Source organism: Symsagittifera roscoffensis, chromosome 3, assembly GCF_963678635.1.
Source record: "Symsagittifera roscoffensis chromosome 3, txSymRosc1.1, whole genome shotgun sequence".
NCBI lineage: Eukaryota > Metazoa > Xenacoelomorpha > Acoela > Convolutidae > Symsagittifera > Symsagittifera roscoffensis.
Window position 1 is genome coordinate 29,375,804 of NC_087064.1, and position 24,020 is coordinate 29,399,823.

General features: G+C 35.9%; 2 protein-coding genes across 4 annotated transcripts in view; one reads left to right on the forward strand and one right to left on the reverse strand.

Annotated features, from left to right (window-relative positions):
• Positions 1 to 4,456: 4,456 nt before the first annotated feature.
• LOC134842891 (apolipoprotein D-like) overlaps positions 4,457 to 24,020 on the forward strand; it is a 62,662-nt gene continuing 43,098 nt past the window's right edge. The window contains exons 1-3 of one of the 3 annotated variants that reach the window (XR_010162567.1): positions 4,457 to 4,710; positions 4,925 to 5,876; positions 5,953 to 6,031. The gene's annotated coding sequence lies outside the window, so the exon portion shown is untranslated. Of the gene's footprint in view, positions 5,877 to 5,952; positions 6,032 to 24,020 lie in introns of all 3 variants that reach the window. The other 2 variants (XR_010162568.1, XR_010162566.1) reach the window with 2 other exon arrangements.
• On the reverse strand, positions 15,628 to 17,822 carry LOC134842892 (apolipoprotein D-like). Its single transcript, XM_063859406.1, has 2 exons — positions 17,474 to 17,822; positions 15,628 to 17,153 (listed from the first exon to the last, which is right to left on the reverse strand). Exons 1-2 carry the CDS (start codon positions 17,694 to 17,696, stop codon positions 16,780 to 16,782), a joined length of 597 nt encoding a protein of 198 aa, XP_063715476.1. The 5' UTR covers positions 17,697 to 17,822; the 3' UTR covers positions 15,628 to 16,779.

The following is a 24,020-nucleotide window of genomic DNA, read 5'->3' on the forward strand; positions in this document are numbered from 1 at the left end:
GAATATCTAAAATCGCACATAATTACCAACCATTCAATATCAAAGAAAAAAAACACTCTATTGTTGCTAGTAAGCTCCTTTTGTTTAAAGCTAGTAAAATTTGAGCTAGCTTATGAACAAGTAGGAACAGATGGATAAGCACAACTCAACTTTGTACGAAATCATTAATCATCATAAATTGATTTAAGTTTAGATATGCGCAGTATGGCAAGAAAATTGTCAAAAGGAGTATACAAAAACTCAACTGAGTCAATTATTGCTTGCTTAAAAATTGCGTTTAAAATAACACTAAACTATGATTCTAATTTTTAGGAAAATATGAAGAAAAATTGATCGTCCCAGAAAGCAGACACATTCAACCACAATTTTCAAACTGCTACATCTTGATAATGAAGGTTTTCTCAGGAAATTTATTTTTAAAGTTAAGCTTGATTCGTGAATTATATAATTTTCCAGTGGGTTACCTTTGTTTAGTTTTTAGGCAAAAAATTACCAAAAATTGAAATCTAAGTAACCTAATTTGTCATATAAAATAGTTACAAGCATTGAGAATTTTTTCACCCAGTCTCAAACACCTACAAAATGAACTTTCAGTCTTAGATTTCTGTGAGCAAACCTATAGGCCAATTGGTGCTCTCCGAGGCAGTAGAGTTTTTGGGGTGCTTTTTGAAATTATTAAATACTAACAATGGAAACGCCCGAAACCATTTTATGATTGTTATTAAAACATCAGAATTTATAGATGTGACCAACAGCTCTGACTCTTCTCTTCCTTTTCTATCAAAAATGAAAACACAGGCAGTAGTAGTTTTACTCTTTTTTGTTTTCGTAAGTTGGAGAGATCCCATTATCAGGAGCAAGGCATTAAAATTTTGACTCTAATGGTGACTTGCTGTTTTAAAAGCAAGCCTCAATAAAAGCCTCATGCCTCAAGCAAGCCTCAAGCCTCTTTCTTAGCTTTCTTCTTTAGTAAATTCTTGTTACTAAAACAATGCTTGTCAAAAGGCTGTACTAACCTTTAGATAAATTAAGCAATGCTTCCACTACTGACATTGGTTGCACAAAAGCATTATTTGTCAATTCAGAACTCATGTCTAACGCAACTTTTCTACACGAAATTTAGACTTAGTTTGTTGTTTCTCTTCATATCGAAATCTGCGTGGACGTTAAAACTTGAGAGCGATAACTGTGAATTGCTCTTGTCTTCTTTCTAGACTCTAGTCTGATTTTTAGGATCGAATTTATGAATTGTACTTTTTTTTGGAACGTCACTTCATCCAATATCATTTCTGATTTGTCTTCAGAGTGCAGGATTTCTGCTGTATCAAGTCTGCATTTTATTTTTGTCGTATCCCACTATATTTCTACGAGGTCTCTGATGGTTGCTCTGAGTATTACTGAGTTTGTTATTTACTCACTTTCCAAATGACGAGGAAAGTTCTATGCCCGAGAGATATATCGCATGTCGTTCAGTTTGCAGGGCGGTATTCCTCTTGAAAGCTCAATTGACAGAGAAAGAAGTTGAGGCAGAGCTTTAAATTTTGAGTCAAGCTGGTCACTCTAGCGGATATCTCTCGAGTGATTTTATAACGTTTATAAACCAAGAGTATATATTATCATTTACACTCATCAAATTTATTTAACAAAATTATCAGCAAAGGTTGGCCACTCCTTTTTTCATCACCAAGCCTTTTTCGGAGTTTATTATTTGAGTTCAAATGTTTACTTCCTGTTTCTTTCGTAATGATGTTTACTAGTCCCCTGGTTCACATCTTCTTGTTGTCTCACGGTAAACATAGTTCGTGGTCGTAAAAACCAAAAGGGCCTTGGAGTAATTTGGTTGGGTCAAATAATGAATCACACCTATAAATTGAATTTAGGGATGTGACACTACCATCCTTGAAAAGGTTGCCACGGGTTTGAAAGTTTTTCTGCGCTTTGCATTTTGTAGAAAATACATGGGTACAGTTTTGATATCCTCTTGCTCCACACACAGCCCGTTGGTCAGATTATATATGTTCACAAATATATGGCACATGGATAAGTACATTTTATCAAGAATGTGTTAAAAGTTGTGGTAATAATTTTCTTTACAGTGATACATTTCTTTAAAGTGGTTCTTTTATGGTTATTGAAAGGTGTTTTATTTAAGATGTAATAAGCTTTCTAGTGCTCTTTCAGTGGTACTATTTTTGCATTCAATAAAGGAAGTCTTGGCTGTGACTTAGAAACATCTCGGTTGATGAATGATGTTTTCGAGGTGAAAGCGTGAGCTCTCTTATTGAGTTCCATTTTCATCTCCGACTTTATTCTGTTCGCGTGATCTTTCACGTCATTCAGTGCTTCTTGAAATGGACCTGTAGGTTCACTGGAGTCAGCATTTGATTCTTGTGTTAGTGGAGGTGTCAAGATTTGCGTAGGGTCAGTTCTCTCCTTTTTATTTTTGTGGTAGATCCACATGAAAAGTGCATGGAGAACCATAGAGCCTATGAAGGAAATTATACTCATTATCAATGAATTACTAAAAGTCAGTCGATCATCAAATACTCTTGCTAATGATGGTCGATGTTTTCTCATATTCAGAGCTAGCGGCTTTGCTATTTTCTTCATCTGTTCTTGATTTTGAGCATTTGGGATTTCGAGTAGATTCTTCTTTACTTCCTTAAACACTTCGATTTCCGCTTCCGTTTTTGAGTCGTTATACGGCATGTCCTCTAATTCTGGTAATTCGCTTAGCAAGTTTGAGAGCGGGTCCGGCAATTGGACGTTGATCTTGATTGCTTGGAGCTGTTCGCATGTTGCTAAAACAGATCGAATTTTTATAATAGGCCCTACTAACTGTTTTCCACATTCCAGTGTTACAATGCAGATATTGCATCCCAGGAACTTCTCTACTCCGCTGGCGGTTGTTGATTCGATATCAGACTCGAAGAGAGTGTATGCAGATGTTGCTGATGTGATCAACCATTATCCAAATGCTAGATTTTCAGCCTTTTCAGTGGATGGTAACTGGATCTGTTGGGTGTCGCATACTTTCAGTGTGTCCAGATTTCCCTTGAAGAAAAGAGTTGCGAGGCATGATCCATGTCCTGTCTCAGTAGCGATCATTTTGTGGCAAATCTGATACCTTGAAGATCCAAGGCAGTGTTTCAGGTTGTACTTTGCTAACATTGCTGTTTCCATATTGTCCTCCGATATTGCCAAGTAGGGAGCTTCCGTTTTCCACATAATGGCTTTATCCTTCTTATACTGTGGCATCGGGACTGGAATTGCGTGGAAGACCGTAAATGAAGTTTGTCGTGACGCTAGTGGAATGGCAATTTTCATTAGCAAGCCTTCTTTGATAGTGACCACGTCGGTAAGAAGCTGGGATTCGTTGTAGGATAGAATTTTGTCCATCGGAATGGCTAGTGAAAGTCGATCACGGGCATGGCTTTGCATTTTGGAAACTTCTTCTAGAATTTTAAGCAATGAGTCTCGTGGGACTAACGACATTGGCAGAAATTTATTCAGCAAAGACGGTATCGAGTTAAGCATGTTGATGCGATAGGAGTAGAGAGGTGGTCGGTACGATTTCACATTTCAAAAGTAATCGCAAGCAGCGAGGAGACCGTATCATAATTGAAGTTAATCTGCTGTCTTGTGAACAAACGTTGATCACAGTCCCGTAGAGTGTGGTTGTTTTGCTTAAAAACTTCAAAGTGCTCCTGAATAACTTCCCAGTTTCGATTTTGGATTTTTATCATTTCGTCTTGTGCCTGTTTTATCGAATTTAATTCACTCGTTACCATGAAGAATTTATCATCTAGATTTTCTGCAAGCGTATGGACCTTTTCAGGTATTTGGCTGGCAAATTCAGGGAGTTTGACAATGTTTTCAGCATTTTCTTTAGACTTATCATTGCAGGATCCAAAAATTCCTCGTAGTCCACAGTCTGCTGTTTTTCCTAGTGAAATTCCTCCTCCAAAAAGTCCAACTAATGCCAAGGCTGCAATCCCTAAGGCGGGTGCTCGTTTTTGCCCTTGATTGGATTTGTGTTGTTGTTCATGGTTGTTCATAGAGGCTGTATATTTGCGCAGGGACGTAAGATCCTGTTTTGCTAAAGAGACCTCGTTTTTCACTTGGTGAAGTAGCCAGTGGACATCAAAAGTTGAATCGGTTTTTGTGGAGTTTGAAGAAAGTTCCAAATGGCAAAACAAGCTGGGTTGCTTCAAGAAGTCGTCAAGTTCATCTCGGATAATTAGTTCAAATTTTGGGAAAGATACTAAGAAATTTATGGGAAAGAAGTTTTCTGCTAGGATAATTTTCGAGTCGTAATTGAAGATGATTCCATTTTCCAAAAATGTCTCTGATTGTTTTTCTGAGTTGATGTCAGAGTTGCAATGAGCTTTGACCATGTTGAGTGCTATGAGAGCTAAATAAATTTCATCTAATGTAATTTGAGCTTTTCAGATCCTTTGAATAATGAACGTTGCCTTGATTTTGTTTATTGTTTCTTGTATTTGGGCGTGCGAAGAAATTGATGTATTGGAGAAGAAGCTGTTGTGTTGTGATGGAGAGTTTGATGAAGGGGGGGCCGTGTGTCAGAGATAGGATGGGAGTATGTGGAGTTTGAAGGAGAGATGTTGAAGAAGGCGATGTTGGTTACGACTGTAGCATGAAAATATGTCTTGGATTAGTGCCTTTTTGTGTTCTTTTCTTGTTCTGCAAGTTAGTCTTTAGACATGCCTTCAAATAGTTAATTGTAGATGTACTTTTTAGCTTGTAGTTCTTAATTTTAGTGGCATGTCTTGTTAAGTGTACTACAGAATTTGGAAAGTACATTTGTGCACCTGAGTGTTATGTTTGCATTGTAGTTATGTTTGCATATATCATAGTGTCTGTCTTGCTGCATGATATAGTGACATGCGTTTCTTATTTTTAGTTACGTCATGGTTATACCTGAATACAGAAAGCTCCAATTCGAAAAACAATTATCAGCAATGAAGGAGTTCTCGAAAGAAGATCTCGAAAGAAAAGGGTGGCTCTTCGTTGGAGCAATCAGCGGAAAAGGTTTCAAAACATGGAAGAGCGTGATTGAAAAAACCAGACAAGACGGCTATGGAGAATACAAGAAAGGCAATGATTGGTTTAAGGTTCCTTTCGAAGTAGAGGTACAGGAGCTGTTCAAAGTGTCGAAGAAGACGTTAAATTCCTTTAAGTTAACTGATACAACTGAGAAGCTTCGGGCTATCTCCAACAACGTCATTACCACATCATGCATTGATCCAATGTTCACTGACAGCAAAGGATGGGCTATGTCGATGGAAAATTTGGCAAAAATAACACTTTGTCTAAAATACCTAAAAGTTTGTCATTTTCCCTGGTCGATGGACTTTGTGGTGACAAACCCTGGTTTACTGAGGGCCACGTTGAGTTGGTGGGCGACGATAGTGTATCTTGTACGTTGTTTGGTAGGAAACTATTTGTAATCGCAACTGAGAAGAAAGCTTCTGATAAAGTCCTGCAGACTCTTAAAACTGCAACTGCGATGTTCTACTTCTTGATGGCTGCACCTCCGGATGGATTCAAGAATGAAATTCGTCTAATGTTTTCAAATCAGGCGAAATTAGTTTTCCGAACCGGCTCTCTGCGTACTTGCGATGTTTACCGTCGATGCGCCTGCTTGTGTTGTCGGCTGGGAAGCAGGTTGTCCCAACGACGAAGATCGCCTCAAGGCAGTAAGGCAGAAGTATTTCTTCGGAGTGGGTAGGGTAAAAATCCAACTTTTATCCAAAATGCAAGGATCTGAGAGGTTGGAAGAACCTACAAGCGGAAGATGGCGAAGTTACCGACTTTTCGAAAAAGCCAGGACAATAAAAATTAAATCACCGAAGGTACCGCTTTTGATTTCAAACATTTTAATTTGACCTCATCTTGTATATTTATCAAAGGTTCTTGTTTGGTTTATAGAAAAAAAGAAACTATTGATCAAGGAAGCAGTGCAGAAAATGGAAGAAATGATCAGCGAGATTCCAGTTGACTAAAAAAGGTAAAGTGTCTTTCTAATTTGTCGTTGAAGCAATCTTTAAAAATTTGTCCCTCAAGAAAAAACTTTCGTAAAATGTATAATTTTAGCACAAAGGTGCATAACGTAATTTAGGGTTGATTTAAATAGCCGTTTTGGTGTTATTAGTCTCCAAAGTTGGAATTTTTGACGTTTTAGGTCAATTCATGTTTCGCAAATATCGAAAAGTGCATGTTCAGGTAGTTTAAAAATTTTGTCCCTCTCTAAAAAACTCATTCAGAATGTTTTTGTTTGGCACAGGGATACAAAACTGTATTTAAAAATGATTTAAATAGCCGTTCGCACAATTTTTTCTCGAAAGTTAAAATTTTGGGGGGAAATATGCCAAAAAACCTTGATTTTTGGTCGTTTTTAGGGGTGTGGAACTAGCAATGTTTTCTCTTACTATATGTGCCCCATGATTGTTTTTTCCATTGAAAGGACGTCTTGTGGTTCGTATCGTGCTCCAGCCTACGTACTGGTTTGATATTTTTCGAAATGTGGGAAAATTTGACCTACAAATTTCATTTAAAATTGGGCACTTTTTGGCCTGTTTTTCGAGGGTTTTTCGCGCAATTTGTGTATTTAACTTTATTTTATGTGCTCAAAATGGTGTCTAACATTTACCGACAACCACTTCTTGAAGTGTCTGTAACATAATTTTTGTCTCTTTTTAAATTAAATTATTGGTACTTGGTCGTTTTGTCGGTGTGTCCCCAAAAATTTCTTGAGATTTCTCGAAACCATTTTCATGGTACAAAAAGTACAAAATAGTTTTGTTGAAAAATTTTTTTTAGCATGGATCAATTAGGTATAAAATTAGCTCTCTTCATGTACAATTTGGGCTTGATTGCAAGTCGTGGTGTTGAGATGTGAGCAAATAAACTTGGGACAAAAATACGTCAATTTTGCGAAAAAGGTGAAGTTTTTTCCAAACCATCTTTACTTAGCACAAACTTAGATTTAGTAACAAAAATTGGTTTTATCAATAGCATAGGCCCATATGGTAAGCCTCTGAGGTTTTTAGTGGGTTCGTAGGCCCTTTGGGTCAAGGCTGTGACTCAAAACATTCAGGCTGTGTGTTTGCGTTTTTCGAATCTTTTGCCTCAAAATGGATGTTCTACTCAAATGATACAGACTCTTTCTTAGGTCAGACCTGAGTGCTGTACGGGCTACCCTGTGGATTGAAAGCAATTGACTTTGTTGTAAATTATACATAAAAAATGACACAATTTGGCGGGAGCAACAAAATTTTTACTTTGATGCCTGAGTTTCTAAAAATGGAAGTGACTCTTTCTGGAACCTTGGGCCTGCTTAATAGGTCCAATCCGCAACCTAATCTGGGTAGTTCTATTGAGTGAACGTTTTTCTGAAGCATATGGGACTTCAATATTTCTAGACTTTGACTTAAGCCTTTGTAAGTTGGTTTGTCAAAAAATTGATTTTTAGTGACTAAGTTGTAAATCCATTTATCTTGCTCTGTACAATAATTGGCTACTAATGAGCCAAGCTGGAGCGCGTTTTTGTATTTTCTGACGCTTGCTAGTGTTCCAAACGTATGTGTGAATTTTTTTTAAGTCCGAGGAAACCGAATGGCATAATAATTGTTCGTTCCTTTTTACTATATCTCCTTGAAAAATGCTAATGTTTGGTGGCAAGTTTGAGTATGTTAAGGGCTCCAAAACTTTTAACTGGAAATTTGACGACGAGGAATCTTTGATGGTCCTGGAACTCCTTTGTTACTCCTTGTTGGATATCTTTAAGGAAAAGTAGGAATAGGAATCTTTGTTTAAAAGCTTCTCACGTTTTGCTTCTTTTTCTGATGATGTTTGAGAGTTCTGTACTTCAACTGCATCTTTTAGCAGCTGTTCATATTGTGCAACTTCGTCTGTGTTGGTTATAATTTTCTGTCTGTCTACTTCTGAAAATTTTACTTTCGTTACAATTTTTGTCGCTTCTGTGCTTTCCGTCGCAATTTCAATGCCAGAAGCTATCGAAGTGTGTAATTCGGGCGATGCTGCTACAGGTGGGGGCGGTGGTATAGGTGCAGGCGTCGGGACACTGATCACTGGTGGTCAATGTGTACTTAAACTTGGCAATGCGACTGGCGGCGGTGGGGCCAAAATGGGCCCAGGAACTGCAGTGAAACCCAATTGATGTGTTACAATGTCATCATTTTGTGGTTCTTCTTCCGTGTTGACTTTTGCCACAGAAGGTATGGGTGCACATGAAAATTTTTCCTCCAGGTTCTGATCTAAATTTCCCAAGTGAAGGATCTCTTTCAAATTTGTTTTCGTCTAAGTCTTCAATGTCTTCCACCTGGTACTGTGGATCTATTGGTCTGAATCTTAATCTGTGTACAAATTGTATGTAATTCGATCCTACTTTACGGATAAGATAATTTGAACTCGAAAAACTTTTTCAATCCGGTGAAGTGAAAACCAAAGCTTCTGCGATTTTGCCGAAAAATCATTTTGTTTCAACAATAAAGGGTTCAAAAGAAGGCAATACTGATGCATTTTGAGCGGCTTTGAAGGGGCTTTTTTTTATCATAGTAGGATCTATATTTATGATAAGCTTCATTAATCCTATGTTTCGTTGCTGCGTATGAAGACATCAATTACATAGTCTGATTTTGTGTCAATAGATTGTTTTGGTTCAATGTGAACCTTAAATTTTTTGGCTTAGTGGGCTCTCTTCCGTAGAAGTTTGTGCTGGGTGTGGTGCCTATTGAAGAATGATAAGAGGTGTTATGAATGAACGTGGCAAGGTTTGAGTAACGATGCCAATTTGACCATGTTTCATTTATGTGTATCATTATTATCCTTTTAAAAGAATCATGTGCTCTTTCAACTACTCCTATTGTTTGTGGGTATTTGTATTTCAGTGAGGCGTGTTTCAATTTTATGTGCAAACTTCTAGAGAGCTCATGGATTAAATTTGCAACAAATGATGTTCCAAGATCAGTCAGAATTGTTTCAGGAATGTAACTGTGTTGAAAAAATATCGAAACAAGTGCTTTTGCTACTGCAACTAAGTATTTAGTGAAGACATCTATTCCAGTTAGTGCATATGGGTACATCGAGCCTGAGAATTGAACCACAAGATCAATTTGCATCATATCACCTGTGAATGATTGCTCTGATGACATGGGCTCTGAATGTGCTCTTAAACTACTGTTTAGCGCTCTTTTCACAGTTAAGCATGTTTGACAGTTTCTAAAATATCTGGCTAAGAATTCAGTAAACCCAGGGAAATAGAAACGCTTGCTGAATTCTTGAGCTGTTCTAATTTATCCTAAATGACCTCCAATAGGTGTATTGTGTATTCTAAATAAAAATTCACTTTTCAAGTGTTTTGGTATACAAGCTTGTCTATGACTTAATTTTCCCGTGTCGTCAAAAAAATTTCTGTAAAGAATGCCATTTCTTATTTCTAGTCTTGCGAAATTTTTGTGGTACTTCTTAATGTCATAACTTGCATAAGTCAAATTTTCGTTACATCCTGTTGACAACCATTGAACAACTTATTTCATGTCCTCGTCTTTTTTCTGTTCTTGTTCTAGGTCTCCCGGCAAAATTTCGTTTTGATAGACTGATGAGTTGTTTTGGGGATCACTATCTTGTATAGAGTTAATCTGAACAAGTCTTTTGATTTTGAAAAGTTCTCTTACTCTCTTTGCTTTCCCTGTTTCATGAACTTTCATTACGTTTTGCACTTGTGATAATTACGGATGCAATTTCAGAGCTGCTGCGACTTCAGAGCTGCTGCGATTTCAGAGCTGCTGCGAGTTCTGGGCTAATTGAATTTTCTTCACTAGTTGCTAAAGTTTCCTCAGTTAACTCAAAATTTGAAATTGTAACGTCTGGTGTTTTTGCTCTTGAGTGCACTAATATGTTCTGGTTGGTATTGAATCCTGTAATTGTAGTTCTACTGTTTGATTAGGGTCAGTTTGCCTTCTTGAACGAAAATCAGCGGCTTCATTTGCCTTTCCTGGGATATGTGCAAGAACTTTATTGAATGACAAGACTCTATCCAAAAAATTCTAAATTGATGGGGGCATCGATTTTGTTTGAAAAATTGAAGTTAAACTTTTATTATCCGTCAGGATAATAACAGGTTTTTCTACATCCCCATATATAATGAGAAAAAATTTCGAGTGCAAAATACAATGCTAAGAATTCCTTGCAATATATCAACAGTTTGAGTTGACCTGAGTTAAATAGTCGTGAACCGTATGAGACTGGCGCATAACTTTTTACTTTTGTGTCGGTTTTTCCTTTTTGAACAAAATCCTCGATCATGAGGACAAAACCGCTGCTATGATAACTGGCATCACAGAGTATCACGTATTGTTGGTCGGGTTTTGCTAGTCTCAGTGTGCGTTTTGTTGCTTTTAAAAGATCTTCTCTCAGAATTTTAAAATTCTTTTGGTGTTCTTCATTTAGCTTAAACTCGACGTCTTTTCCTAAGAGATGGTAAAAAGGCATTCGTTTTTCACCTAGATGTGGTAAGAATGATCTGAAGAACTGAACAAATCCTATCAATCTTTTTGTTTGCTTGACTGTCTGTGGCATTCTCATGTTTCTCAAAAATTTTTCTTCTTCGGGTTGCAGTCCCTTTTCAGTTATCGTATTTCCCAAAAAAGTTATTGAGGGCATGACAAACTGGCATTTCTTTGCTGAAAGTTTTAATCCGGAGCTCCCAAGCATTCAAAAACTTTTCGTAAATTTGGGATCATTTCTGAAAAACTTGTTACACCTGCAGGGGTCTAAGTATGATCTTATGAACGAGCTAAAGCCTGTCACTGACTTACTTAATCCTTGAGCTAGTGATTCAAATGCAAAAGTCCTAGAGGCAAAGTTGAAAGCCAAAAGTTGATAGCGGGTCTGCCATTTGTACACAGTGATAAGCTTGTGAACAGTCAAGTTTTGTGAAAAATCTTTTTCCTGCAAAATGATTTACTGTATCTGTCATGTTCGAGATTGAGGAATTATTATTGAGGTAATCATGTCTAAGTAAATGATTTATTTGTCGTAAATCGATTAAAAATTACAGTTTTCCTGACGTTTTGCGTTGTGCAAAAATAGGACTGCTGTATTTTGAGTTTGGTAAAATGGTTACTATATTATAGTAGTGCATTAATGCTAGTTCAACTAATAATTTTTCCCTCAGGTGAATAGGCGTCGGAGGTTTTTGAGTATAAGCTGGCAGATTATGTTCTGGTGTCAACTTAATATTAGCTCTGTGTTGTAACCAACATCGAATCTGTGTTTAGCAAAAATGTCAAAATATTCAAGCAAAAGTTCCTGTGTTTGTGTAATTTGTTCTGTGTCAAGTGAGGAGTTATTCCAATTAAATTGCTCAGGAAATTGTTGTCTGTCACCTTGTTTGTTTATATCAAGCTTGTCTAATTTTTCAAGATCGTGAATTGAGTCAAAAATTTGTTTTTGCAGTCTAGGAAGTGTATGTGGTTTATGGCAATTTTCTGGAGTCGGCAACCAAAGTTTTTCAGACTCAGATGTTGCTCTCTAGGTGCTGTGTTGTCCTCTGGTGTCTACTTGCACTAATTGGTTAAGTTCCATGAAAAGTTTTCCATTGGTTAGATTGTTGAGTGCTAGCATGGTTGCGTCTATTGGTATCAATTCACTGGACTCGATAGGGGTAAAAACTTTAAAGAAACCTAGCTTAGTTCATTTATTAATGGTCACTGGATGATCCGAAAGATTTAATGCCAAAATTTAGGTTTCGTTTTCAGAGCTTATTGTGACTAGTGCTGAAGTTAGAGCTAGTTCGAAATCATTTTCTAGTTTTGAATCTCGCATGAATGCGCCTTATATTCCATTGTTTTGCTTGTCTGTCTCAGGTTTGAATATTTAATTTTCCCTGTTGTTTCGGCTGTAGTATTGTTTTTTGTCGACAATAAATGTCAATTTTTGGCGTCTGTAAAATTTTGTGTTACTTTCCTACTTTGTTTTCATTCATATGGAATGTCATTTGTGGCAGTTTTAAAAAATTTCGGCTGGGACAAATATCAATGTCGTGTTTTTTGAAAAAGGGGTTTCCTAAAATCATACTGTTCATTACTGGGAGAACTAAGAATTCGTCGTGAAAGTCAAACTTGCCAAGTTGAAACTTATTTCTGCATTTGCCTATGATTTTAAGAAGTCGACCTGATGCCATTTCAACAAATGAAGATGGCCTTGGTTCTAGTGTGGATACATTATCTGGGTTATCGCTAAGGATTAAGCGACATACTTTTTCTGGGAGGGCACTTGCGCAAGCACCAGTGTCTGTAAGAGCTTTAGTGCTGAAGCTAGAGCTGAATCGAAGTTATTTTCTAGTTTTGAATCTGGTATGACTGCGCTTGATATTCCATTGTATTGCTTGTCTGTCTCTATCTTGAATATATTTATTTCCTGTTGTTTCGGCTGTAGTTTTGTTTTTTTTTCGACGAAAAATGTCAATTTTTGTCGTCTGTAAAATTTTGCGTTTCTTTTCTACTTTAATGTTATTCATATGGAATGTCATTTGTGGGAGTTTTAAAAGATTTCGGGTGGGACAAACACCAATGTCGTGTTTTTTGAAAAAGGGGTTTCCTAAAATCATACTGTTCATTGCTGGGAGAACTAAGAATTCGTTGTGAAATTCAAACTTATCAAGTTGAAACTTATTTCTGCATTTGCCTATGATTTTAATAAGTCGACCTGATGCCATTTTAACAAATGAAGATGGCATTGGTTCTCGTGTGGTTACATTATCTGCGGTAATCGCTTCATCTTGGAAATTTTTGGAGGTCATAAAGCCAAGAGCAACAAACAATGGAAATCATCAATTTAGTGTCCCCCTCAGACAGTCCACAGAAAAACACAAGACAATGAAGTCCTCGTGGAAACAAGCATACAAAACAAAAACGTCGAGAACACAAACGTCAAAATCACAAAAGAGACTACCTAAGGACCTAAAGGAACACCAAAACGAGGATCAAGATGACGAGAAAACCGATCGAGATGATGAGTAAATTCAACAGAAGTTGGGAAAAAAAACCGCATAAGAAGCTATATTGTCCAATGAGGACTCGAAAACTCAACATTGTCCTACTGGGACACAAGAACTTGGATCCTACAGGGACCTAAAACTCATATCAATGAATGTTTTGGGTTTTTTCCGGGGAGGAATGTCATTTGGCCGGAGTGACAAAGTTAGATATTCAGTGCAAAAATTTCGAGTGCAAAATACAATGCTAAGAATTCCTTGCAATATATCAACAGTTTGAGTTGACCTGAGTTAAATAGTCGTGAACCGTATGAGACTGGCGCATAACTTTTTACTTTTGTGTCGGTTTTTCCTTTTTGAACAAAATCCTCGATCATGAGGACAAAACCGCTGCTATGATAACTGGCATCACAGAGTATCACGTATTGTTGGTCGGATTTTGCTAGTCTCAGTGTGCGTTTTGTTGCTTTTAAAAGATCTTCTCTCAGAATTTTAAAATTCTTTTGGTGTTCTTCATTTAGCTTAAACTCGACGTCTTTTCCTAAGAGATGGTAAAAAGGCATTCGTTTTTCACCTAGATGTGGTAAGAATGATCTGAAGAACTGAACAAATCCTATCAATCTTTTTGTTTGCTTGACTGTCTGTGGCATTCTCATGTTTCTCAAAAAAATTTTCTTCTTCGGGTTGCAGTCCCTTTTCAGTTATCGTATTTCCCAAAAAAGTTATTGAGGGCATGACAAACTGGCATTTCTTTGCTGAAAGTTTTAATCCGGAGCTTCTCAAGCATTCAAAAACTTTTCGTAAATTTGGGATCATTTCTGAAAAACTTGTTACACCTGCAGGGGTCTAAGTATGATCTTATGAACGAACTAAAGCCTGTCACTGACTTACTTAATCCTTGAGCTAGTGATTCAAATGCAAAAGTCCTAGAGGCAAAGTTGAAAGCCAAAAGTTGATAGCGGGTCTGCCATTTGTACACAGTGATAAGCTTGTGAACAGTCAAGTTTTGTGAAAAATCTTTTTCCTGCAAAATGATTTACTGTATCTGTCATGTTCGAGATTGAGGAATTATTATTGAGGTAATCATGTCTAAGTAAATGATTTATTTGTCGTAAATCGATTAAAAATTACAGTTTTCCTGACGTTTTGCGTTGTGCAAAAATAGGACTGCTGTATTTTGAGTTTGGTAAAATGGTTACTATATTATAGTAGTGCATTAATGCTAGTTCAACTAATAATTTTTCCCTCAGGTGAATAGGCGTCGGAGGTTTTTGAGTATAAGCTGGCAGATTATGTTCTGGTGTCAACTTAATATTAGCTCTGTGTTGTAACCAACATCGAATCTGTGTTTAGCAAAAATGTCAAAATATTCAAGCAAAAGTTCCTGTGTTTGTGTAATTTGTTCTGTGTCAAGTGAGGAGTTATTCCAATTAAATTGCTCCGGAAATTGTTGTCTGTCACCTTGTTTGTTTATATCAAGCTTGTCTAATTTTTCAAGATCGTGAATTGAGTCAAAAATTTGTTTTTGCAGTCTAGGAAGTGTATGTGGTTTATGGCAATTTTCTGGAGTCGGCAACCAAAGTTTTTCAGACTCAGATGTTGCTCTTTAGGTGCTGTGTTGTCCTCTGGTGTCTACTTGCACTAATTGGTTAAGTTCCATGAAAAATTTTCCATTGGTTAGATTGTTGAGTGCTAGCATGGTTGCGTCTATTGGTATCAATTCACTGGACTCGATAGGGGTAAAAACTTTAAAGAAACCTAGCTTAGTTCCTTTATTAATGGTCACTGGATGATCCGAAAGATTTAATGCCAAAATTTAGGTTTCGTTTTCAGAGGTTATTGTGACTAGTGCTGAAGTTAGAGCTAGTTCGAAATCATTTTCTAGTTTTGAATCTCGCATGAATGCGCCTTATATTCCATTGTTTTGCTTGTCTGTCTCAGGTTTGAATATTTAATTTTCCCTGTTGTTTCGGCTGTAGTTTTGTTTTTTGTCGACAATAAATGTCAATTTTTGGCGTCTGTAAAATTTTGTGTTACTTTCCTACTTTGTTTTCATTCATATGGAATGTCATTTGTGGCAGTTTTAAAAAATTTCGGCTGGGACAAATATCAATGTCGTGTTTTTTGAAAAAGGGGTTTCCTAAAATCATACTGTTCATTACTGGGAGAACTAAGAATTCGTCGTGAAAGTCAAACTTGCCAAGTTGAAACTTATTTCTGCATTTGCCTATGATTTTAAGAAGTCGACCTGATGCCATTTCAACAAATGAAGATGGCCTTGGTTCTAGTGTGGATACATTATCTGGGTTATCGCTAAGGATTAAGCGACATACTTTTTCTGGGAGGGCACTTGCGCATGCACCAGTGTCTGTAAGAGCTTTAGTGCTGACGCTAGAGCTGAATCGAAGTTATTTTCTAGTTTTGAATCTGGTATGACTGCGCTTGATATTCCATTGTATTGCTTGTCTGTCTCTATCTTGAATATATTTATTTCCTGTTGTTTCGGCTGTAGTTTTGTTTTTTTTTTTCGACGAAAAATGTCAATTTTTGGCGTCTGTAAAATTTTGCGTTTCTTTTCTACTTTAATGTTATTCATATGGAATGTCATTTGTGGGAGTTTTAAAAGATTTCGTGTGGGACAAACATCAATGTCGTGTTTTTTGAAAAAGGGGTTTCCTAAAATCATACTGTTCATTGCTGGGAGAACTAAGAATTCGTTGTGAAATTCAAACTTATCAAGTTGAAACTTATTTCTGCATTTGCCTATGATTTTAATAAGTCGACCTGATGCCATTTTAACAAATGAAGATGGCATTGGTTCTAGTGTGGTTACGTTATCTGGGTTATCGCTTCATCTTGGAAATTTTTGGAGGTCATAAAGCCAAGAGCAACAAACAATGGAAATCATCAATTTAGTGTCCCCCTCAGACAGTCCACAGAAAAACACAAGACAATGAAGTCCTCGTGGAAACAAGCGTACAAAACAAAAACGTCGAGAACACAAACGTCAAAATCACAAAAGAGACTACCTAAGGACCTAAAGGAACACCAAAACGAGGATCAAGATGACGAGAAAACCGATCGAGATGATGAGTAAATTCAACAGAAGTTGGGAAAAAAAACCGCATAAGAAGCTATATTGTCCAATGAGGACTCGAAAACTCAACATTGTCCTACTGGGACACAAGAACTTGGGTCCTACAGGGACCTAAAACTCATATCAATGAATGTTTTGGGTTTTTTCCGGGGAGGAATGTCATTTGGCTGGATTGGCAAAGTTAGATATTCAGTTGTATTTATTTATATCTCACTGCGTTCAGCAGGTCACTTGATCTTGTGCAATTTATGAAAGCGCAACATCATGCTATGATGGTTAGAACTTAAATAAAGACTTTCAGAACTAGTTGTTTTCTTTGAGTTCTCAATAATACCTTATTTGTTGATTAACAATCCATTTTGATTCTATATTGATAGATACCATACGTTACGGTATGACAGTTTGAATAGGAGTTGAAAGTGTTTCAATTTGATATATCACTCGATACCATCTGACGTTCATCTGCGTTTCCGACTTTGCGCCGAATTCTAACCCCAAAGCTAAATTTCAATTTCAAAAAATTGGAAAACGGCAAAATCAAGTATGATGAATTAGATTTTTTCGTCTTGAATAACCAATTTTCAGCCTTTCGAATGAGCTGTCTGTACCGAAACGATGTTTCTGTTTTTTTTTGTTGAAATTATATGTTATTGTTTTCCCTCAGCAAGCATTGAGCTTGATCAGTATACACTAAGTCCTTCAAATCCACTCCTTGCCTGCGCATTTGTTCGTGAATGTAGGCTAGAGTGTTTGTCGGTATCAAAGGCGATCGACTATATGCCCACATATACTCAGATCCGAACCAATATGAGTCACATCCATAAAACACTGCGTAGTTGTCAGGATCAAACAAGATTAGATTGTGTCGAAACTTCCGAGAGACCAGTTCCTGGCTAGCCCGGAACCTCGAGTACATGTGTCCGGAGGGAGGATTGAGTTGCACGATTTTTCCGGTCACGTATCTCGAACCTCTTCCGTAATTGCCAGCTTTCTGCGCATAAAGAAATTCGGAACCTAAATGTTGAAGCATTCAGCTGAGTGAAACATGAATGTTCGAATTTGTTGCAAACGCACTTTATCCAATAACTTGGATTCTCTACGACCACAATTTTTGTGAAAAGATTAAGCTTTTAATGTGAAACAAATATGAAAATATTAATTCAGTTTCTTAAATCCTACGCCATGTTTGCTTCAAATCATTTTATTTGAGGTCCCGTTGTCTGTCCTCTCCAAGTCTCAAATTTTAATGCTGATTGTATGCTTATTTGTGTTGGAGAAATATATTCTTTCTTTCTTTCTCTTTTTTGATAGTAGATTCAAACAATAAATGGAACCTTTTGTAGTCTTCCCAATCGAGAGATAGAGGAAGTTGCACCGATAGAACATCCTCTCCATTATGACGTCATACTTCTCGATCTCGTACCAGACACCAGTCAGCTCCTCAAGCGTCACATTGGACACCGTAGTGACGTTAGGACACCGGCCGATGTGTAGTCTTGCCGCTGCTCCTTCGATTAGACCAAAAATGAGCACCGATATAAATGTCAAAAAGTACATTACTTTGCTGGTGACATTAAATAATGTAAGAGGATAATATAATATAATAGTTTTCAATCAGTATAGACGAATTAGGCATTCAAAATGTGAAACACAAGGTTACCTATAATTATTTCTTTGATGTCATTTGAGTTATAAAATACAAATGTAAATATACGGTTATTAAACCAAAATCAAATAGAAGTATCACTCAGAAATCGTGACAATGGTTTGTAAATTTCATCACTTAAGAGAATTCAATTGACGGTCAGCGACTGTGAATAAATAATTTGACTATAAATGAGGGTAGGGTTGAACGCTTTCCTACAATTTGAAACCCTCATAGTCATATCACTTCCGTCAAAACTTAGTCATATCACTTTCTTTTTAATTCAAATCTCTGGCAATTTAACTCCTATTTTTGTTCCGACTTTCGAAGAAAATGAAATATTTATCCTCGGTGTGGTTTTTTATTCAGTCAATTTTCACCGATCGAAATAATATTTTTCAACTAAAGTTTTTTTACTCTTCATTGAAAATATCAACTTCCTGAGTTCAAATGAAAAAAGATAATTCACCTCCAATTTTTTTTTTGAAAAGTTCCGAGGGTTTAAATTTTGCCAAATTTGCTATGTTCTGGACTAAATTATGCGAGCTTTGAAGAGTTTAATCTTAACGCCGAGAGCGTAACGCGAATTATTTATGCGCGGCGAACTCGCACAATAAAATCGTTCCAAATTGAATTGAGGTTAGCTAATTGGCCGTATTAATTTCGTACGTTTCAAAATTTTACACGTAGATATTGTCCAAACTGTATAGGTTTTCAATTTTTTTTTCCACGGAAACTATGCGATATGAATTAAATGACAGTCTGAACATTCAGGGGTTTGCCTGATATATGAGCAGTCTTGTATAACTTTAAGCCCCGAAATAGCTCTGTATGAAATATTAACTCAGAACTTCTAACTATGAAATGTGTCCTCCAAATAATGCACGCAACACAATCAATTACTTGGTTTATTTCAGGGGGTTTAGGAACTTAAACGACAGGAAATTAGACGATCAGAAAAAAACGGAGTTTAGACAATAACTGGCGTGCAAATTACGTGAAACTTGTTTATAGACTTAAATTATCTTTTGGCCGAGTAATTAATGGTTGCTCAAAATTGACTAATTTGCGTATAAATTGCGTGAATTTTGTTTACAGACTTAAATTAACTTTTGGCTGAGTAGGTACTGGCTGTCCGTAAATTCTGTTTGTTAACGGTAGTCTATTTTGCTTGTTGTCTAATTTTTTAGGCCCCTTACCTCAGTTATACAGGCAAAAATGAGGACTCCTAAAATATTCAAGAAAATCTTGGACAAACCCATAAATAAAATTGGTAGAATCACTGCACCGGTATGGTTAGTAGGTTTGACTGGTAGACGATCATCTGTTCAAAGCAAGTTGACGTATCATTTCTGAAAAAAGTTTGGTCTGACGAAGCAACAACATAAAGTAGAATTAAAAAAAACTGGTGCGCCTTGAGCCCGAAATGCGGTTAATGTTGTTTGAAAAAGCGGCAAAATCTATGATATTCTGGTTCACGAATCTCAGATTGTATGCGACAGTAATTGTTAAAATGTCAAAACCAAAAAAAATGAAAAATTTAACAAGCTTACTTTTGTTTGATTCAATTTTCTTTCGAGATTATAATCCTAACTCATTTTTTAAATCTTCTTATAAGACATATCCTTGCAGACACCCCCAAAACATTTTTGTGTTACCATGGCAAAAAGTGAAAAAAGCTAATAAAAAATTCAATTTATAGATTGGAGTACGCGCCTCACTGAAAATTTATATTTCAGCTCCTGGTCGCTGCATAGACATTTCTCAACTTCATAACCGACTCAGATTTTCGGAAAATTACACAATTTTTGGTGAAAGTTTTTTAGTTTAATTAAGGGCCTTTGAATTTCAAGAAAAAACTACTCGTAAAGGGTTTGTAATTTAAACAATCAGAAGTATTGATTGAGTCAATTTAATTTGAAAATTACGGAGACTTGACTGGCTTTACATGAACAAAAAAAAACATTTTTGTTCCGACTTTCGATACGAAAGTAACGGAATATTTGTGCTCGGGGTGGGTTTTTTTTTCTTCAGGCAAATTTCGACTTCTTAATTAGCCATTTTTGACGGAATTTTTCAAATGATTTTTAAGATCATTCGAAAGGTATTGTTGTCTTGAGCTCAAATTTGAAAAGATATTTCACCTGTGATAATTTTTCATAAAGTTATGGGGGTTTAAAGATTGCCATTATGGCCAATTTGGGACAATTAACGCGCGATATATTTCGCGCTATTAACGCGTAAGCGGAGAGTTAATCCGTCTTAGAAATCGTTCCAAATTGGTTAAAAGAAGCTTATTCGCCATATTTGGTTTGTTACAAGGAGCAAAATCTATCGTTTTGTACTTTGTATGGCGTGTGGGGGGATGATTTTCATAAAAAAGATCAAATTTTAGAAAACATAATTTTCATTTTATTTTTTCTAACATTCAATTTTTTAATGTTATTACTGCTCCATAAACCTTAAAAGGCAGTCGGAACATTCAGGGCTTCGCCCTGATACGAGCAGTCTTGTATAGTTTTGTTGTTTAATGTACAAATTGAAGTAATTTTTTTTTCAGTTTTGATTCAAACGGCAAAGTATAAGTTATAGCAATATCTTCGAAAAGAAGTGATTTTATAACGCTAGTGATGACCGGTTTGACGGTTGGGACTGAAATCAGACGAGGTTGTCTTGATTTAAAAGGTGAGAACCAATTGAACACAAACTAACTCTGACACACACATGTGCAAGCACGCGCAAGCCCACACACACACACAAGCCACTATCTTGCAAGCACAATATAAAATGACCCACGCAGCTACACCAGTCTACCTGAAACTCTTTGTGAAGTGGTAGAGATTTTTACTGGGTCTTAAAAATCTCCTCTAATAGTTTCTGTAATAAGGTCAATCACAAAGTTTTGTTGAATTTGAGCTCTGTAGTTTTAAAAACCTGTTTGGTTATTTACGCTCGTTGATTTTCCTCATACGTGCTGAACTGAGCCGTACGAACAAAGATTAGCAATAACATTTCAGCAACTGATGAGTAATTTATTCTGTTATTGAAACGAAACCTCCTGTAGTGGGGTTCCATGGATAATAATTGAGTATAGTCGATTTTCGTGGTCAAGAATGTTGGCATTAAAATCGATTATAATTACACTTTTGGACCACAAAAACGACTAGAATCCATTATATTCAATTTATATTTAAAAAATGATTGTATTTAATTTTAATTTAAAGTCTATTATAATTGCAAAGTGTTTTTAAAAAGCAATTTCAAATCGGCTTACAATCGCAAACTCATTTTATAGTTAGAAAAAAAATTTGTATACGTTAGTTAGAATCCTTCAAATTGATTATAATGGGTTTTATTGGATTATGATGACAAGACAATTTTCACATATTTTTTCAAGTTTAGTTAAAATCCCAAATAAGTGGCTAGAATGGATTAATGGATTATTGGGGCACAAAAATGTCACAAAAGGACTAGAATCCGTTATATTCGATTTATATTTAAAAATGATTCTATTTAATTTAAAGTCCATTATAATTGCAAAGTGTTTTTAGAAAGCAATTTCAAATCGGCTTACAATCGCAAACTCATTTTATAAGAAGAAAAAAAATTTATACGTTAGTTAAAATCCATCAAATTAATTATAATGGGTTTTATTGGATTATGATGACAAGTTAAAATCCATAATAAGTGGCTAGAATGGATTAATGGATTATTGGGGCACCAAAAAATGTCACAAAATTGATTTCAGTTTTTTTATCCCCAAAAAAGTTGTTTGTTAAATGACAGTGAAAACATCAAGAAAACCGTGTTTCACATGTAAAATTTTACGAAAAACATTGCATAATAAATGACAATAAGCTTTATTAGCGAACTAGTGAAGACTGTAGAAAACGCGAATTATTTCAAGCACAAAAAATTGGTCAATTTTTTTGATTAGTTTCAATGAGTTCTTTTTGATTTTTTTTTGTGTTTATTCTTCCGGCTGTTGGTGGAGTATTTGATTTGCTGGTTGGTTGCTTTGCTGACATCTGTGTTTTGTACCTAAATAAGGAGAAAAGCGATTATACCTGCGTCGCTTTATAGATACATCTCAACAATCTTCTGTAGATGGGTTATGTGGTTTGAAATTCTCAAAGTGAGCAGTTCAACCTGTGCTGAGTCTGTAAAAGTTTCCTTTTTGGTGTAACTTCATTATCATGAACGGCACTCTCCATTTCTTCAGGAGTTTCTTCATACCCTTCCGTGGGATCACGTTCTGAAAGAACTATATGTAGTCTCCTATTGAGTAGGCTCTGGCCCGCACCGCTCTCTTGTCAAGTTTATTCCTTTGTCTTATCTGTGCTTGTTGTGAGTTGACTCTGCCTACGTAATTAGTCTTACATAGTTTTGATTTATTTGGAAAACATAATAAGAGGGGTAACACATTTCGTAATTTCTTTTTAAAAAATTCGTCGGCTACTTCGTTGAACTTTTATTTAAATATTTCCAAAACTGAAATACACTCTCTCAAAAATGTACGTAAAAATTTATCTTGGCAGCAAAACTGCCTAATGGTTTTCGCAAACAAAAAAGACTTTTCAAAACTTTTCGTGTACATAAATTGAACCCCCCTAGTACAGCAGACTTCAGTGATCTTCTTTGTTTTTGAACACCATTTGCCGTACTAACTGCTAACCTGGACCTGTTAAATCATAACAATATTTCCGAGAAGCTGAAAAGCAGGTTCCATCCAGGAAACATACCAGTCAAAGGATGAGCTGTAAAAGAGGTTATGAGGACAATTTCGAGTAAAAACAATAAGGCTGACCCAATAAAATGAGGCAGAGTTTATACACTTAATGTTCCGGCCTAATGTTAATTTTGATTTTCGGTCGAAGTTCCATCAGTCTGTGATCTGGAGAGACAGTGATTTAACCTAGTTAATGTTAAAAAATGTGTTTATTATCAAGATTAGTCATCTTAGAAAAATTATGAGGTCGCACTATTTAAAGGTTTTGTTTTTGAAAAATAGTTTAGAAAAATTGAATCGAAAAAAAACGAAAAAAAAAATTGGTAAAAAATAAAGAAACACACAAAACAAAACAAAAATAAAACGAAATGAAACGGCGAAGTTTGGTGAATGAAAATGGATTATTATCAATTTAAATTGGAGTATAATTCAACTAAATTTTAGGGAAAAAACTCAAAAAATAACTGATTAAAATCGATTATAATTGAGTTTATTGACTTCAAAAAAGTACCATTATAATCCATTTTAATCGATAATAATCGTTTTGTTTGAAATTTATGGAGACTGTTAATAAAAATCAAAGGGCAAGTTAACATCCTCCCTCCCCAATTCGTTAGGGGGGATGTTAACTTGGTTCTGAGTTCGAATTTTCAGCCAATCAGAGAAGATCATTTTACATGCAGCGCTAAATAGATTTAAATTAAAACGAACGCTGGGGTGAAGGATCTTAACTTGGTCTATTTGGGGGGAGGATGATAACTTGATCCAACATCATTTATAATTGATTTTTGTTCAAGAAACCTCACTGAGGGCTATTCAGGAGAACAAAATAGAATGAGTTCAGTTGATATAGCTATCAAATTGGCATTTCAACTATTTTTCAGTGTGGGTGATGAAAAGAAGACTTCTCATATTGGGGCTAAACTATAAAAATTTTAACTTAGGATGGAGGATTTGAACTTCAAAGAAGTTTTTTTTTAATTCTTAAGAAAGATGAAGTTTTCCAACAAAGCTTAAACAGTTTTAAATACTTTTTCAGATGTTTTTCCCACACGTTATGTAAAGGTTAAAGTTTTTTACTTAGCATCTAGTAGCATAATAAAAGGAAAAATTTCTCGCATCAATTGAACTTGGATCAATCAGTTTCTAGGCGCCACTTACTCGTTAATAGCATGAGCTACATAAGCGCCAATCAGGCCAAGCTGGCACTTTTCAATTTCTGCGAAAATTACAAACCAAAGTTTTAATCAAAATAACTTTTTATAACAATTTTGCACTCATGGCATCAAAACTATCAAACAATTTAAAAAACGCCGTAAAAACTGGATAAAAAATTGAAGTGTTTCTGAAATTGTCTGAACAAGATTTAATGTAATGGACTCGTAAAACCGCTGATGTTGTTGTTCCGATTTTCGAAGGACGTGAGGAATATCTATGCTTAGTGTGTTTTTTTTTCGGTCAATTTCAACTTGTTAACAAAGCGTTTTTGACGGAATTTTTAAAAACC